This window comes from Vicugna pacos, chromosome 6, assembly GCF_048564905.1.
Source record: "Vicugna pacos chromosome 6, VicPac4, whole genome shotgun sequence".
NCBI classification, from domain to species: domain Eukaryota; kingdom Metazoa; phylum Chordata; class Mammalia; order Artiodactyla; family Camelidae; genus Vicugna; species Vicugna pacos.
In genome coordinates, this window is record NC_132992.1 from 67,406,379 (window position 1) to 67,425,434 (window position 19,056).

At 49.6% G+C, this 19,056-nt stretch overlaps 1 protein-coding gene across 1 annotated transcript; it reads right to left on the reverse strand.

The window, feature by feature from the left end:
• Positions 1-11,652: 11,652 nt before the first annotated feature.
• On the reverse strand, positions 11,653-13,746 carry CCDC177 (coiled-coil domain containing 177). Its single transcript, XM_072963973.1, has one exon. The coding sequence runs from the start codon at positions 13,744-13,746 to the stop codon at positions 11,653-11,655; it is 2,094 nt and encodes a 697-aa protein (XP_072820074.1).
• Positions 13,747-19,056: the final 5,310 nt, after the last annotated feature.

Here is a 19,056-nt window from a genome sequence, read left to right on the forward strand (position 1 = left end):
TGCTCCTCTGGCTTCCTCACTTGTTTATAACTTCTCCTGATGACCCCAGACTCCTGATAACCCCATACGCCAGACAACAAGCTCCGAGGCAGCTTCTCTGTGGCTGCTGGGTCTCAAGTCATCTCTGCTGAGCCCAGCATTCTCCCCCAACACTAACGTCACTAAATATTAGGGAGGAAAAGTAGATTTTTTGATTCTTAGGCTCTGACCACTGTGAAATCAGCCAGGGCTGGGGTGATTTGGGTGGATGGGGGGAGGGGACATCTGTGAGACACACCATCTGGACAGGACTTAAGATGTATAAAGCATTGGTACAATCGCAAAGCACCAGCAGCCCGTTAAAAAACCCAGGTCCTTTTTTGCTGGATTCTCATCCTTCCTCTCTTCCTGTTCTGCTGCAAAAGATCTTTCAAGGAGAAAAGAAGTCCAAGCTGTCTGGACTATTTGGCTTCTGCACTAATGTCAAAATTTATGAATTAGCTATCATTCTTCGGCATCTGGAGACATGGGTTCACTGCTTCCCCAGACCACTTACTTCCTCAGAATATGGGGCATATTAACCCCGGACTGCAACATTGCTTAGGAAGAATTTTGGCATCCTCAGCTGCCCTGTGCTGTCTCTACGCTGTCTGCCCCCAGGGCAGTTCTCTGGCTGGATTCAAGTTGGCAGCCTGCTCGCAGCCCGGTGTTGTCATGGAGAAGGTTTTTAGAAATATACTGCTGGATTGCAGGCGTATTTCTGCCACCTGGAAACAAGTGGGTTTGTAGAAAAGCGACAATGGAGGGAGAGAAAGGGCTCTTGGAAGGCGGAGCTGGTGCCTGGGTAGCTGGCTGCAGCAAAGGACCAGGAGCCTGCATTGCTGTTTGCTATTTGGTATTCTGGGCAGGCAGCTGTGTGCTGCTCCACTTGCTCCCTGCAGGACCCTATGGGAGCATGCACTCAGACAGGAGGCCACAGCCTCTGCAGAAAAGTTTGCAGATTCTAAGAAAATGAACTGTCGTGCCACCCAATCTGTGGGAGGAGCCCAAGTGCGCTCCCATTTTGAACACATTGATGTAAACTTTTGCTTCCTGCAGGCAGAAAAGCTGCCCTTTGCCTGTGCACAAAAGCAGGTTGCCCTTGACCTGTCTGTGCAGATTCCTTAAGGGACAACTCTCTCTGCAGGAGACCCGGATGCTGCAGCCATCTGGGCTTCCTCCCCTCAACTCCCACCCCCCAGTTCCTGCAGGGGCTTCAGAGAGCCCATTTAGGGCACCAGTCACTCTGCTGTTTTCTGCTTTGCAGGTCAAAAAACAGTTGAATATCAACAATTTCGTATTGTTCAGCCAAAGTGAAAGCTTCAGGGCAATCTGGCATCTTTCATTGTGATTAGACGATGAGAACATGAAAGCAAAGTAACAGAGTTCTTTCTCGTCTGATAAACATGATCTATTACCTTCTAAATTGTTTTAAATTCCAATGCTTTCTGTACATTTCAAGTCTTCACCTTCGAAATGCTGTATCTGCGACTAGCCGTGCCATCAAAGTTACAAAGCATACTGTCTGCCTTTCCCTTGAGCTTTGTTGACTTTTTCTGCTACTGGAGGTAGAAATTATCTCTGTTCTGGTGCACATGTGGAGAAGAGGTATCTCAAAAATACCTTTGGATGAATTCCGAGAATTAAATACATATATACTTTCTTGTGCTTAATCACCAGCTCAAGAAATTCTGTATGTTTTCATCACTTGTACATTCTTTTTGCTAGAATTTTTGGCGACTTTTGGGAAGTTGCTTTAGAAACATCTTGCCTACCCTTGTCTATGTAGATCTGACACGTCTTTTGAACACATTTTGAGTTGGGACCTAAATAGCAACTATCAGTTTCTAAGGCACCTTCTCTCTCCTTTCTCCTCCCTGGGTTTTGCTTCAGCTGCTATGAGATAGCTCCAGCTTAGCAACCTAAATGTTCATCAACAGATGATTGGATAAAAAGATGTGAGATAGATACACACACACACACACACACACACACACACGATGGACTTCTCAGTCATAAAAATGAAATAATGCCATTTGCAGCAACATGGATGGAACTAGGGATTATCATATTAAGTGAAGTAAGTCAGACAAAGACAAATGTCATATGATATCACTTATATGTGGAATTTTTAAAAGTGACACAAAGGAACTTACTTGTAAAACAGAAACAGGCTCACAGACATAGAAAACAAACGTATGATTACTGGTGGGGAAAGAAGGGGGCGGACAAATTCGGAGTTTGGGATTGGCAGATACAGACTATTACATATAAAATAGATAAACAACAAAGACTTACTATATAACACAGGGAACTATATTCAATATCTTATAATAACCTATAATGGAAAAGAATCTGAAAAAGAATAGATACACATGTATGTATAACTGAATCACTTTGCTGTACACTTGAAACTAACATAACATTGTAAATCATCTATACTTCAATAAACAAACAAAAGAGATGGCTCCAGTGGTGGGCCTCTTATTCTGCTTTCAAGGTACTGACCTATTTAGCCATGCTCAGACTCACAAGATATACATCCCACTTGAATTTTTCTCTCTGTGGCTTCCTCTTAGTTTTCCCCAGCCTGTCTCTTTTTTGATTCCCTTCCCATTTTCTACACTGTCACTGCATTTTCTCCTTTCTTGGACATAATGATGCTCTTGCTTTAATGACCCTTTAAAAATCAGCTTTTTTTCTCCCCAAATAAGCCCACATTCTTTCCTCCCTGTCATTTGCTTCCACTTATTTTAGTGGCTGCAGGAAGTGGGAACCCCAGAATTCTTGACCCACCTATGACAACAGAGACAGACTTTGAAACATAAGGCCAGAGCTTTTGGCTGAGCCCAGATCATACAATTAAACTGCTCCACTCCTAATATCCTTTTGCTGTGAATCTCAAGGGGCAGGAAGGGCTGGTCTAGTAAGTGACATGTGTATCAGATGAAGTTAAGCCCACTTAAACTGAATTCCCCAAGCTCAGTTCTGCCCCATACTAGCTGTGTGACCTTGGGCAAGTCACTTAAACTTGGTGCCTCAATTTTCTCCTTTGTAAAATAGGAATAATAATGCACTTAGCTCCTAGAGATCTTGTGAAGATGAAGTGCTTAAAACAGTCTCCTGCACAGTGTAGGTGCTTAGTGCCCATTAGATGAAGTTAAGCGCACTTAAACTAGATTCCCCTTTGCAGGAAGGAAGCCGGTGAACCACCAGGTTTTCTCACTTAAACCCCTGGCTTCACAAGATAGTGAAAACAAACACTCACCAAAGTATGAAGGAGGAATAGCCAGTTATAACTGAGAATACCGAGTACAGTCAACACTCAGAAAATAAAACGGGCCACAGGCAGCTCAGAGGTGGAGAGGGAGGAGGAGAGACTTTTGTTAAACTGCTCCAATAGGTAGCTTTTTCCCCTCCTGCCTTCAGCCAGATGAAATCTTCCAGAAAATCACATACTTAGGGAGAGTTGGGAAGCCAAGTTTTTGACACCTGCAGCCACCCCAATAAAATTAGAATGAGGGCGAGTGTCTAGAGGAGGAAGCCCCAGCACAATGTTTAGCCAGGGGAGGGGACTTAGTCATACTACTCAGGAGGGATGAATGGTATCTGACTTCCCTTTGAGCTCTCACATATCACAAGCCGGTGGTCTGGGAAGTGGAAGCCTAGCCCCAAAGGACAAAAATCTGCCAGGAAAGAAAGAGTTGCCAAGGAAGAAGGAGGTAAGAAGGCTGTTAATCATACTTACAAAATGAACTTGATCTTGGACTTGCCTTCTAGAGCAATGGTCCTCAAACTTTAAAGAGCAGCATGAATCACCCAGGGGAATTGCAAAAAAAAAAAAAAAAAAAGCAGACTCTGATTCAGAAGGTCTAGGCTGGGACCTGAGTTCTTCATTTCTAACCAGTTCCCAGTGACGCCAATGCTGCTGGTCTGTGGACCATACTCTGGAGTAGCAAAGTTCTAGAGCAGCACTGCCCATTAGAACTTTCTGTGATGATGGACATGTTCTACATCTGTGCTGTCCAGCATGGTGGCCACCAGTCACATGTGGCTACTGAACACTTAAAATGTGGCTGATGCAATGGAGTAGCTTAATTTTTGGTTTTATTTAAATTTGAAAAATTTAAATTTAAATAGGCATAAGTGGTTAGTGACTACTGAATTGGAAGGCACAGTTCTAGAGCAGGGGTTCTCCAACTTAAGTGCACATCAGAATCACCTGCAGGATTTATGAAAAAGCAGATTGCAGGGAGGGGCAAGATAGGGGTAAGGAATTAAGAGATACAAACGACTATGTATAAAATAGATAAGCAATAAGGATGTATAGTACAGGGAAATTTAGTCATTATTTTGTAATATTCTTTAAATGGAGTAAAATCTGTAAAAAATACATTGCATCACTATGTTGTACACCTGAAACTAATATAGTATTACAAATCAACTACACTTCAATTAAAAAAAAACACAGATTGCTAGGTCCATCCCCTGGAATATCTGATGCTCAGCCTGCTGGCCCAGAGACCACTGCTGGAGAGCCTCTGCTCTAGAGCATGCTCCATCCCAGCTGGGTTAAGCTTTAGGGTCAGCACAAGAGGCCCTCATCCATTCTCTTGGCAGTGAGCCTCAAGTCCACCCTCAGTGCCAGTGGAACCCACCTGGTCCAGATGACATCTGAGCTTTCTCCCTGCAGGCCTTACATAAGGGCACAGCAGGCAGTGATTCAAAGGGCTGACACTGGAAGGCTTCAGGAGGGACCCTCTGCTAAAAAAACAAAACAAAACAAAACATCTTTCCCACTGACTTCCAAGAAGCTACAGAACATACTAGTTATAAGCAGCTGCTGTATAGCCAGACTAAATGAACCCAAGCCCGGTTCTGCCCAACACTAGCTGTGTGACCTTGGGCAAGTCACTTAAACTTGGTGCCTCAATTTTCTCCTTTGTAAATGGAGATAATAATGTACTTAGCTCCTAGAGATCTTGTGAGGATGAAGTGCTTTAAACAGTCAGCTGCACAGTGTAAGTGCTTAGTACACACTAGCTATCATTACCCCTGCAATCCCAGCATCAGCAAATTGTTCCCTTTCCCTATACGTTTTGCTCACCCTGCAGGTTCTCTTGAAACAAGCAGATGTTCCTGGGTGGCACACTCTGCCTCCTCCACTATTTTGCTGAGAGCTTGGGAGGCCTTTAAGGTCCACTTGGGCCTCTCTCTTTCTAGGGTATCCAAGGGCAGAAGAAACATAACAATGCAGGAGAGCTCCCAGCAGCGTGCCTCACTCATTGTCCTCACTTTCGGACACACAGTGCAAGCCAGTACGGGCCAGGCGGCCTGTTCAGCACCTCTGTGCATTGATGTGCATCCAGACTGGGGAATGGATTTCTACAAATCCAGCCCTGCCACTAACCTTTATGCAGCTGTCTGCGGGGACAGGGGAGCGAGAAAGGAAGTGGGAGTGTTTTCTGAGCCTTCTCAGAGAAAGTCATTTGTTGAGGATAAAGTGATGCTAGTGGACACTCAGCTCTCTCCTTCCTGTTCCAATGTCTGTTCCTACAGTGATCCCATCAGCGCTCCCCCGAGGTGGGCTTATCCTTGACCCTCATCCTCATCCTCCTGTGGCTATAGCAAAGATAGCTGCATATCCCAGAATTCCTGCCAGGTACCACATCCTGCAGTACCGGAGCACCCCAGAACAGTTCTCCCACACCCTCTTCTACTTGGTTCCAATAAAGATGCTACCAAAGCATTTGAGTCTAACCACGACAAAAACACAACCTCTTTTCCCCAAGAAAGGTATATAAATTAGAAAACATTCTGTCATTTAGTCATCATTTAGGAAGTTTGAAAATAAAATTTCAAAAATCATCATTACATGTCAATTTTATTGCCAAACATTTGGTAAACATGGTAACCTCCCCCAACCCCAGACTATGACACATGACTGGGGACCCACTATTTCAGAGCCCCTTCCTTTGGAATGTTTAGGGGATTGCCACACAGCATAGGATACAGATAGTTGCAAGGGGCGGCCATCCAAGCTTAGTGTCCACCGGTACCACCAGGCTGAAGTTCAGCCTACCCCATACTTTCGTTTACCACCCTCCCAAGTTCAGAATAACAGTACCCCCAAGTTGAGTGCTATTTGCCAGGGACTGTGCTGCTTTCCAAGCTTAACTCGTTTATTAACTCCCTACCAAGTAGGATTTACTGTCCCCATTTTACAGATGATGAGAGGGGCCTGTGGAATAGTAGGTAATAGTTTAAATAAGTCAACAGAGCTTGTTCTTTTGCCAAACTCTTTGCTTTGAAGGTATGGTAACCACATGGACTGGATGTTCAGAACTTTGTAGGTATCAGTCATTCTGTCACACTGAGATGTTCTAAATGTCCACATTTTGGCATTCAAATTCCATTTCCCAGCCAGCCTCTCACACTAAGTAGGGGAAGAAGTACAGGGGCGGCATGAAAATTCTTTGTCACTCACATGGCTCAGTGACAGAACTGGGACATATGGACACCATGCTTACAAGCCTGAGACTGCAGCAGCCTTGGAGCTGGAGGTAGGTGGAATGATTGGACCCCTACCAAGGGGCAGCTCATTTTCCCCAGGGTGTACCCTTCTCTGAAAGAATGAGATGGCTGCAGGTCCCCTTCCTCTGCAAGAACGCTGATGCTGGGATCGGCAGGAGTGTGTGTGTGTGTGTGCGTGTGCGTGTCCACTCTAACACAGGGGTAGAGGTGGATCGTCTTTCTGACAGTCCTGTGAGTTGTGCAAGCATCTGACACAAAAAACATGCCACCAATACTGTACTAGTGGAGAGGAAGAAAAAGGCATGAACACTTCAAAATGATAGCTAATTTAAAAATCACTTCAAACTAGGTTTCTGTGCTCACATGGGACATGACAGGATTCGATGAAGCAGGAAGTAACAACACGGCAAATGGTGATTACCTGTGTTCTGCAGAAAGAAACCACCCTCCCCTTCTATAGCCTGACACCTGCTGCCAACTGCACCCTCTGTCCCAGCCTTGACTATGAGAAGCCAAAGCAGCACCAGGGAGAGTAGGAGGGGCTGGGGCATGTAGGGGTTGCACCAGAGCTCCGTGGAACAGAGCATGTATGCGAGCAGACAAAGTGCTCTTGTGTAAAGACTCACATAACCAAAGCACGTCACCAGGCATGATTCTGCAGGTGCTGTAGCAGACACCCAAAGCCAACGTGTCACATATAAGGCCTAAACAACATTTCTAGAATGGAGAGTTGTCTGCTGGGACTCTGGGACCTCTTTCCAGGCTGTGTTGAGAAATGCCAGATTTCCCATGCTCCTGTGCCAAATGTTTTCCTGGGACGTGCAGGGTGCAGATGCAGTCAAACCATGGAGAAAAGGCAAATCTGTGTAGCAACCTGGGGGTACCCTCAATCACCTGGAAGTCTTAAGAAGTAGGATATTCTGGTTCACTAAACGTTCTCCTCAATTTAGTACTGATCAGATATCTCTTCTTGTTGTGAGTTGAAAGCTGGAAATGCTTCTGAAGTGTTCAGGGTCTTGTCTTGGCAAGAACAGTCGAATGATGGAGCTGGAACCCTGTTTTGGTGATCTGGGACTCTGCGTGGCCTAAGGCTTGGTTCTCTAGGTCAATGAACATTTATGCTGCCTCTTGTTAAAGGCAACACAGATAATGCCCTTGAAGGTAATTAATCTCTTTTTTATTGTAATTTAAAGTTGGTTAAGTACATGACCTTATGAATTTGACCTGATTAATCAAGCCTCCTCCGAGGGAAAGAGAACAATGGTGACTGGATGATGGCTGGCTGGAGGATGGCATGGCCCAGGGAAACTGAAAAGGCTTGAAATTAGTGCTTGAAGGACCATCAGGTCTGTCTGTGGTTGGATACCACCACAGGGTGGAAAGGCAGTTAAGCTCAATGGGGAAATAAAGGTGTCTGCTCACAACATTGCAGCATAAATGGCCTCCAGGGTCAATGATCAGAGAGACTCTGTCTCCCCAGCACCAAGAGCAGTGCCTGGCACGTAGCAGGCTCTCAGTACTAATCTGTCAAATGAATAGAGGCCTGTCCATTTGACCTGTTCTATACAGACATCCTCTGGTCACCATTCATTTGTCCCTCATCCACCCGTGGTCTACCCTCTTCTCCATCCAGTATTTATGTGCTTACCACATGTGAGGTGCTAAATCATGGGCCACAGGGGAGTCAACGGTGAATGAGACAGAGCCCCTTACATAGAGTCCATCACCCCTCTGTTTCAGTGGACTTTTTAAAGGAGGGGGGATGATACGTGGTGGACTTTACAGAATGGCCTGAACACAAACTGCATTCTCTTGTGCCTTCACTACCCTACAGACTCTTTGTCTTTGGAAAATCCTGCTTACTGTTCCCACTGAAGACTCACAGTCTGTGTGCTTCCAAAAGAAAACTTCCATCTCCCTGTCCAGATGTGGCGTAGACATTGGTCATTGCCTGAGCAGGACACTGGGTTGGCTTCACTGATGATTCCATCCAAAACAGCTTGGTCTTGCTTGTTTCCTGGGTAACACACCAAACTAAAGTTTTTTCCAATTCTTCCCATTTCTCCTCCTTCCACCTCATATTCTCTCTGTTCTGAGCAACAGGATGTTCCAAGAGGGCAAATGTGAAAACCTGTGGCCATTTCAACGCTGTATTTTCCAGGATTGCAAGAACTTCCAGCATGGGCGCTCGGAGATAAATTCTGGGCACTTGTGAGAATGTTCAGAGAAGTAAGACTTTCTCTGTCCATCAGCTCCACCATCCCCCACCCTTCCAATTTTCTCTTGCTGCATTTCAGAGTAAGAAACATTTCTCCTCTCTGGCATCACTTCCTAGAGAAGAAGACAAATAAAGGGCACAGCAAAGGATCCTGGAAATTTCTCCTCCTCAAAGAGCAACATGACCATTTATCCTAGAATACAGAGATGGCTCTATATACTAGAGGATGGGCTGAAACTTGGAAGAACTATTATTTATTATTAGCAGGTTTTGCTTTTGTTTTTGCTTTAATTCTTCTTAGCTATGTATATTTTTTCCTTCCCACTGTGCTTTCCTCAAAGTGAAAGTCTCTAATTTGGTGACTTTCAGACCTGGGCCTCGCATCACATGTGACATTATGATCTGCAATATGCTTTTTGAGAACATTCCTTTCTGCACTAGGTCACGGCGGTACATCACAATTTAGGCACAGGACAGTCACATGATCCTTTCTGGTTATAGTGATTGCACCTGCTATTGCAAAATCTTAGAACTGAGAGCATCACTTTGATTCTGATTCATCCTCACAATGTTTGCATGAGGAGGGCGAAAATCATCATTGCCATTTTACAGGTGGGGAAACCAAGGCACAGAGAGATGTGATCGACCAAAGTGACTCATTAAGTCAGAAAGCAAACTGACCAAAGGGCCAGGTAAGATCACCTTTCAGCGCCTTATCCAAAGAATCTGACTGTGTCCTTCTCAAATGAATGCATGTACTTTTGGAAGAAAGTAGTTTCAGGTGAAATTTTCTTTTAAGATCTCAAGGGCCCTCTATTAAATCAGGACCCACAAGGTAAGGACCAGTATCACATTAACATTTTGAGTTAAATGCTCCTGACTCACAGACAATGGCGATTATTATAGCTCACTGACAACCCTGTTACCAGAATGAAAATTTGAGGAAAAATCCACCCATTCAAGAAATAAGCCTTGGTATAACTCCTTTCCAGGTTTCACGACATCTGAAGTATAACCTCTGAACACTGCTTCCTTCTACACAATATTCCTGCACCTGTTGGCATTTGTGAGGGGAAGGGGGATGCTGACAGAGTGTGAGAGTGAGTGTGTGTGTGTGTGTGTGTAACACCAGACATTTTAGGGACATGAAATATGTCTAATATAGTAGTTTTCTACCCTGATTCTTCTTTTTTTTTTTGGTAACTTTCATTTCTTGATCCTGATTTAATGTAAAAAGTAATGTTTTACTTCCCCTCTTCCCTGATGGAGGTATTGTCTTTGGGGGAACATGGCAGGGGGCTGATTTCAGGAAGGGAAGCACTCGAACGGTTAAAGTTGCCCAAAGACAACTGAACAGGTCTTTTTGGACCAGAGAGTGGCCTGGTCCTGTGTGTATTTTCCCCCAGAGGCTCAGTGACCATCTGTCTGTGATCCACTGCCCCTTCCTACGCCAGGAATCCATATTCCTAGAGACAAACTATGCCAACAGCAGCCCTCCTGCCTCCCAACTCCAGGTCAAGAAAGGCACAAGGAAGACCAGCAAATAATACCGAGGCAGCGCTTTGGATCTGGGAGACCTTGAGGTACCAGGAGAAGAGAACTGATGGCCCAATCTGGCCGGTGGGGAAGCTGAGGCACGGAGAGACTGACTAAACTCTCAGTCATAGGTGAGAGAGAACCAGGGGTGTAAGGGGGGATTCTCTTTCTCTTCACGTGGGGAAGGAGGGGAGGGGGGATACACTGCCAACCACAGCGAGCATGACCCTCACGGCAAAGAGGCAATTCCAGCTCTTTCGCCACCACAGTAAAGTAACTGCCCTCAGAGCAGCTGTGATGATTCCTTCATGGAGGGAATCCGACACCCCGACTCTCTGGGGCCCACCCTTGGGACCGCATCTGGGGCTGAAGATTGAGGCAGAATTGGCCTGGGCAGGCACATAAGGTAGCTCTGCTTCTTAAGGCATGGCTGCTGTCTTCGAGGAGTGGGCCCCGCCCTGGGAGGTGGGCATCTGACACCGCCTCCCCTGAAACTACCCTGCAAGAAAGCTCAATCGGGTGGAACACTGCTGCCCAAGGAACCTGCTTCCCCCAGGGGCTGGGGGCTTCCACTAGAGCTAAACAGCATCACCAAACCAACCGATTTCTTGTGTCACTTGGGAGAATAAGAAGGAGGGGAAAACCCAAACTGATCATTATTTGCAGATGATTGTCTAACTAGAAAACCTAGGGGACTCAACCAAAAAACTATCAGAACTAAGACCAGAATTTGCACAAGTGGCAGATCAAAAGTCTAGCGTACAAAAATCAATAGCTTTGGGGTCACTTGGGTGTGACCCAATACCTTGGAAGAGCTGTGCTTTTCTGCGAGACCTCCGAGCTTTGTGCAACTTGCCATATTTTAAAAGATGGAGGTGAGCCAAGGAGGTGCCTCTTCTGCTGCAGTATCTGCAGTCGTCTCAGACACCAGTATGTGAACGGTGCCTAGGGCGACCGCTGTAGGAGCGGGCAATTGCCTCTGTGCTCTCTCCTGGGGGCCCTCCCCCAGTCCCAACCCAGTGGCTTTCTCCTAACTCTTTTCTATTCTAACCCAACAGACGCACGGAGAAGCTTGGCAAGGGCCTGGTCAGGAGCCAACCAGGACGTATGTGGTCAAAGATTGTGCTATGTCTTTTTTTTTTTTTTCCAAACGAAGTCAGTTTGTAAAAACAAAGGCGGAGTACTGACAAGTCTCACAGGTCCGTCCTCTCATTGCCTCCTTGGTCAGAAACCTGGCGACGCCACGGTACTGTGCCCGGACTGTGGACTCCCACAGTCTGGTCAAAATGGCCAAAAGAGGCCCCGCGGGGGCTGAACGTGGCAGTCTGGCCAGGGCACAGCTGCGGTCATTTACGGTCTAGGCTGGCGTGCAGCTGGGCCTCGCGCACCATGCGGTCGAAGGAGCGAGTGTTGGTCTCCTGGCGCACCTTCTCGCGCACGTGGAAGGACGCCCGGGCAGTGGAGCGGGCGCTCTCCAGCGCGCTGCGCCGCTCCCGAGACAGCTGCTCGCTACGCTCCAGCTTGCGCCCGATGGCTTGCAGCAGTTCCCGCCGGCGGCAGTCTTCGTCCCTCTCCACCTTCTCCTTGTTGGCGCGTTGCGCCCGCTCCTTCTCTAGACGGCTCTGGCCCACGCGCCGCGCCTTCTGCTGCACTGCCTCCTCAGCCGCCTGCGCCGCGTGCTGCAGCCGTCGCTCGCCCGCCCGGGCCAGCGCCTCCAGATGCGCCTGATGTTCCCGATCTTTCCGCTCGGCCGCCTCCTTGGCCCGCCGGCCCTGCAATTCCTCCCGTCGGGCCCGCTCTCGCAGCTCCCGGGTGCGCTGCTCCACTAAATGCTCGTAGTTTTCCTGCGCGCGGCCCAAGGTGGCCTCTAGAAAGCTCCGCAAACCCTCGCGCTCCTCACGCTCCTGCCGGGCCCGGCCTTGCAGCAGCGCCTGGTGGCGTGCCCGCTCGGCCCGGCTCAGCTCCCGCTTCTCCCGCTGCAGCTGGCCTTCCTGACGCTGCTTGGTGCTGGCCGCGCGCTGGGCCCGCTCCCTGCGGATCTGCTCCGCCCGTTCGCGCCCTTCTTGCAGGCCCTCCTCCCGCTGCTTCAGATTCTGCTCCTGCTGCAGCTTGCGCAGCCGGTCCTCCCGGGCCGCGCGCTCCGCCCGCTCCCGCCGCAGCAGGCCCTGGCGCTCGGCCAGCTCCCGTCGCCGCTCCTCGCTGCGCTCGCACTGCCTCTGCCGCCTCCGCGCCTCCTCGCGCTCCTCGCGGCCTCGGCGGCCGCGCCGCTCCTCCACCTGCGCTGCCCAGGCCCGGCGGCCCTGCTCCAGGGCGCGCTGCTTCTCGCGCTCCTCGCGCTCCCGCCGCTGCTCTGCTCGGACGCGCTGCTGCTCCCACTGGCCGTGGGCCGCGGCGCGCTGCTCCAGCAACAGACGCTCCTCCTGGTGCCGCGCCAGCATCAGCGCCGCGATCTTCCGGTCGCGCTCGGGCACCCCACGCAGGCCACGCTCGGCGCGCACTTGGCGCACGATGCGCTCCACGTGCTGAGCCGTCTGCGGCGAGTGGCTCAGGTCGCCTAGGCTGAAGCTGCGGCCGGTAAGCGGAACCAGGGCCAGGGCGGACGGGCGGCCCAGAGGATTGGGAGCAGAGGAGGCCGACCCTGCCGTGCAGCTGTTCCTGGCCGAGGCCCGCGGCGGCCAGTGCAGCTCCCGCAAGCTCTCCCCGCTGTAGGATGACGACGATGCGCCGGACTCGGAACTGAGGGCGCCTTCCCGCCGGCGTGACAAAGAGTCTAGTGAGTGGCTCTTCCTACCTGCCCGCGACCCCACGGGCGGAGGTTGGGGCCGGGCCGGGGACGGGCTGGAGGAGGCCTTGCGGGCGGCTCGTGGTGCGGGCGAGGCCGGGAGGCTGGCGCTGCTGCAACTGCTGCTGCTGCCCGCGCTGGGGGCCGAGGCTGTGGCGGGTGCGGAGCCCAGCGGCGTGAAGAGGCGCCGCTTCTCCTCGCGCACGATGCGCTCGCGCTCGTCCCGGCACTGCTGCAGCTTGGCACGCCGCTCTGCCTCGTAGGCCTCGTACAGGCCGGTGGCCACTCGCATAGAGCGGCCTGGGGCTTCCCGCACCAGGTCCGCCAAGGCCCGTGGCAGCAGCTCCACGGGTTTGACGGCGCAGCGGGCGCAGGCCTCTAGCGAGCGGGGACTGGTCAGCACGTAGCGGCTGCCCTCGGCCTCCGGACAGTCGAAGTTGAAGAGGTCGAGGTGCAGCAGCGGGGACTGCTCCCGTCGCCCGCCTTCTGCTGCGCACGGGACTTCAGCCTTGCGGGGCACCGCGGCGGAGGCCGAGGCTGAAGAGGCTGCGGGCTGCTGGGCGCCCTGGGAGTCAGGGGGCACAGACGCGGCGTCTTCGTCTCCTTCTGAGCCTCCGGGCTCGGCTCCCGCCTTCTCTTCAGGCACGGGATCCACCATGGCTGAGCCCTGTCCCTTTGTGGAGTCTCTGCAGATGACAAGGGAGGGACATCGAGGAATACATTTGAAAGCAATTCTCCCCTCCCTGTTCATATCATCCCCCCTTCCCCAGCTTAATCCGCTTTGGAATTAGACTAAGAGGCCCGATGGAATGTAAATCATAATGCCGATGCCCTGAAAACCCAAGCGGGCGGGCGGGTATTGGTGCACAGAGAGCAGCCTCAATCTCCCTCAGTCCTGGTGTGCGGGGCGGAGGCCTGTGGCCAAGATCCCCTGGGCATCTGGCCCGCTAGATTCATCTCCTTCCCATTGCAAGTTAAAATAAAAGATCGAGGTGCCGGCAGTAGCTGACCAGGGAGACACTGGAGGATTCCCGGAGGATTAGCGTATTTGTTTGTAACCTAGGAGGGCGACCCGGCATGCAGCTTTGCAGGAACAAAAAAGGAAGAGGTCTATTCATCCCCAAAGTGCACTGCCGATAGGATCCCCTTTGCCTAGGGAAGAAGTTTGTGGTTGATTTCTCCTTGCCACAGGAGACCCAAGCGCGGGGCCCAGGGGTGATGGAAGGGCGATGAGAAATGCCTCAATCTCAAAAGATCACTCCGGGAGGGGTGATTCTTGCTCCTGCCTCTTGGGAAGGGCTTGCTAGGAGCTGTGCCCGCCTTCCCCTCTCTCCCCACCACACCGGGTGTTTGTCGGGGATGAAGAAGGCTCCTGGGTCCTCCCGGATGCATCCGATCGCCTTTAAGTCTATGCTAAAAGCGCCTTCCACCCCAGTCTAGGTTCGGACACCTGCCCCCAGATGTCCTCCGTGTCCCCCCACCATATACCAGCAAGATGGGCTCCTGGAGCCCAGCGAGCCCGGCCGCTCCCGGCTTACCGCACTTCCCGGGCTCGGTCCCGCGCCGAGGGCTTTTGTTCGCAGCTCGCCGCTTTCCTTTGCGCCTCTTCAGTCCCGGCGCCGACGGGGTCGGATTACTGCCTGCTGCAGCAGCGGTAAGAGCCCCAGCTGCCGCCGCAGCCACCGCCAGTGTCTCTCCATGGGGCCCCGCACATACCCCAGTCGCTACCTACACGCGGGAGGGGGAGTGCGACAAGGTCTCCCTAAAATAACGCAGCTCTGCTCCCTTCCCTCACACTGATTCTTAAAAAAGGAAGCAAGCCGGGTTCCATAGCTGCTGCATCCATCGCCGCCTCTCCAACCGTGAAGGTACCGCGGGTCTTTCGACGCCCCCGGCGCCTCCTGGTGGACGCTCAAGGGTGTTGATTTGTTTGCTTAGAGGGCGAAGAAAAAAGTTCAAAAAACAAAACAAAACGAAAAAACCCCAAAACCAACCAAACAAACCAAAACCAAAACCCCCCAAATTATATCTATTCTCTCTCCCCACCACCCCACCCCCAGAACCCCTGTGCTTTCAGCACCTTAACTGAAGGAATAGGTCAGCTTGTTTCTCAAGGGGGACCCTGACAGGCAAGCAAATTTCATAGCCAGTAATTGAGTAGAAATATGGCTCCTGATTCAAATCATGATTTTATTTTTTTAAGAAATACTAAAAACATTCAGATAGATTTGAGGCAGGCAGAAGACGTGTGCCTAGTGTTTATTTAATGCAACATTTTAGAACTTCCTGGTTTCAGACAATTCAAATTAAAACCAGTCAGTGACAATTAACGAGTGCTATTTTGCAACGTCTCACCCTCACCTCTTTTCCATTTTGAGCGGTAGTGGCCACAGCAGACAGATGGAAGGAGTAACTGAGGGAGGGGTTTGGAAGGTGGTTGAGACATAACATTATAGAGCATGGTGATCTCTGTTGTTAATAACCTTGACATTGTCAGATAGGCAGTAAGGAGCAAGTGAAAGGCTTAAAGCAGGGAAATGATTTGGTTTATTTTTGAGGAATATAAGTCTGGCAACAACAGGATGAGGGTTTTAGAAGGGCCAAAGGGAGGCAGAAACCCAGTTAGCTGGACACTACAGTCACCCAAATCAGGAAGGATTGGGACCTGAGCGGGAGCAACAGTAGGAGTGGTGGGCCTGGTGGGAGGTGGGGGGATGTACAAATTCCTGAATAGTGTAAAAGAGGCAATACTCAAAGGTAGCTTGGCTCTGAGGTGTGAGGAGTAGTGAAGGGGCAAGGATGACTTCCTGGAGCAACGGGGTGGCTGGGTGGACCACAAACTGAGAACGTGGATCCAAGAGGGAGGATTGAGTGGTGTGGAGGGCCAGGAAGGATGGGTTCCTTTTAGGATCACTTGAATGTAAGGTGGAGCCGCTCAGCAGGTGGCTGAGTAAGTTGTGTCACGGGTCTGGACTGGCGCTAGAGTTTAGCACATCATCACCATATTTGAAGTTCTTAAAACCAACAGTGTGAGTGAAATCATCCAGGGAGGGCAGACAGAGCAGTAGAGACGTGGACAGGACATTGATGGGGCTGCTAAGGGAAAAGGAGTCCATGAAAGGGCCCAGTAAGGACAGACAGCAAAGTGTGGTCTTGTGGAATGTAATGGTGGAACACTTCAGAAGGAGAGTATGCGCCTACTGGTAAGGCTGCAGAAGTCCAGAAAATTTTTGCCTGAATCGGATGCATACTGAAACTGGCAGTGAGTGGGACTTTGGTGACATCAACAAAAATAGCTTCTGTAATAGTCCTGGGAGCCGATGCCAAACCACAGGAGGTTGAGGTGCAATGGGAGGTGAGAAAGTGAGATGTCTTTTGACATTTGGATGAGAGTGTCTGTGAAGGGCTTAAGATTTTATCCTACTTTCACGCTAACAAGTTAACCTGCCACTGTTTCATGGATGCTGGCGGAAGACATGAAACTCTTGGATCAAAAACAAAGGACTTTGTTGCTCATGGTACAGTAGGCAGCATGAGGTTTCTGTTTTTGTTGTCCCGCAGGGCAATGGAGAGGTGGGCTCAGACAGACATTGTACATATAATCAGTTCGTGTTACAGCTGGATGACCCTAAGCTTAGGAGACTCTAACCTTTAAAGGAGGCTGCTAGCAAGCCTGTACTACCTGTAAAGTAGTCCAGAATAAAAATCTTTACAAGACATGCAGAGATGCCATGAGCTGCTCTTAACAGAGAAAAGGAGCAGTTGGTCAGAATGCCAGTAAGAGGTGAGGCTGGGCTTTGGATGTGGCTCTGTCTGATCCTGAGGTGGGCCCCATGGTTTGTGTTTCCACACCAAGTTGAACATCTGAAGAGCTGTGGATTCAGATGGAGATAAGTGGGGCAAGTCAACCTCTTCAAACCTCTTTACCTTGGTTTTCCCCTCTTTACACAGGATCCAACTGAATTGCCTACCTCAAGGATTAATAATGTCTGCTATGCAAATGTCATCTTTGTCATTAAATAGAGACAATAATAGCTACCTATGCAAATTGCTACCCAATTGCATGTAGACCTGGAAGGACTATATGCAAAGTACCTAGACCAGTGCATTTCAATAAACAGTGATAAAATAGTTACTCTTTATTTTGATAAAGCTCATCTAATAGGTGTGATCAACATCAATAAGAACACATCTGTAGTGTCCGCAAGATTTTAAGGGAAAGCCCAACAAATGTTCCACCCTTGGTTAAGAAATCATTCTTAATCTGGGCAGGTCGTGAAAGCGGAGGGCATGGGAAGGGGGCCCTAAAATAGGACAGTGACCTAGCCAGCCAATTCAGCAATCGGTGGCAATCGGTGGGGTGCTATTGAACAGTCAGATGTCTCTCTCCTATTGTCTTTAGGTGCCTTGGACATTTCAGGAGTTGGGTTTCACACAGGATGAGCACTGAGTTCCTCTGGGTTGGGAGTCCCAGCCTGCCAAAGATCAAGAGTTGTAAATCCAACTTTATTCTGGTACCCAGTAAAGACAGCAGCCCAGTTTGGGAACACCCACTTGCCCATTATGAGTCGGGTAGTGGAGTGGTGGGCTTAAGAGTCAGATAGATTAATTGTTCAAATTCTGGCTCAGCCGGACTGTATGATTTGAGGCTAGTTTCTTAACCTCTTTGCGCCTCAGCTTCATGAAAAGAAGAGGGAACAATGTGGACTGTTATCTTGCCTTGCACAGACCCTTAGAGATAATAATTTATTAAGTACCTGTTGGATTCTTTAATATAATAACTCACTGTCTGAGTCAGTTTGGGCTGCTGTAACAAATTACCATAGACTGGGTAGTTTAAACAACAAACAGTTATTTCTCATAGTTCTGGAGACTGGGAAGATCAGGCAGATCTGGTGTCTAGTAAGGACCCACTTCCTGGTTTCTAGATGGCCATGCTGGTGCATCTTCACATGGTGGAGAGTGGGCTCTCTCCTGTATTTTCTTATAAAGACATTAATCCCATCATTAGGGCTCTGTCTTCATGACCGAAGTACCTCCCAAAGGCTGCATCTCCAAACACCATCACATTGGAGGGTAGGGTTTCAACATATGAATTTGGAGGGAACACAGACACTCAGTCCAAGGCACTCATTTTAGTTTGGATTAAAAAAATACAGTGTAGACATGATCTTCATTTCAATTCCTTTTTCTCAGCCTCCACCGCCCACCTCAGCTCTGTGCACTGTGTTCACCCCTCTTCTTCTCAATGTAATCCCATCCACAGAACGGAGAGGATTCACTCTAAAGTTCTAGAGTTGGTAAACTATGATCTGTGGGTCAAATCCACTGGCTACTTTTGTAAATCAAGTTTTATTGGAACGAGCCATGCCTATTTGTTTCCTTATTGTCCTTTCTACTTTTCCCCCAACAATGGCAGACTTGAACAGTTTTGACAGAGACTGTATGACTCACAAAGCTTCCAATATTTACCATCGGACTCTTGACAGAAAAAGCTGGTCAACGCCTGTTCTAATGACTGCTAACAGCTTGTCCCAGTTATCAATCTATTGCCTTGCACCTCCAAATCCACCCATCAGTGCTTGCTCTGGGATAACGGTCTGTAATCATTTCCTACTTGACAGTGAGCACCATGCTAAGGTTTGCCAATAGAGGGCCCCGCAGGGACGTTGCAGGAGGAAGGGGGCTTCTCTTCGTGGTTTCCATGTGCTATGCTTTTTGCTTTTTCTTCCTCCTGCTTCATAGCGAGCAGTGCAGGTGTGTGGGACTCTCCTGTGCACCCTATGCCTGCTGCATGCTCAGAGCCACCCCTTGGTGACCTGGCAGCCCTGGCCCAGGCCTGGGCACCGCCTTCCTGTGCCTTCCCGAGGTAGACACCATATGCTCCAAGCCTTGTGCCTGTTAGGTCACTCTCAATCCCTCTTACCAGCCTCTGTGCACCTGTGCCCTTGAAGACGGTTTCCTGTGA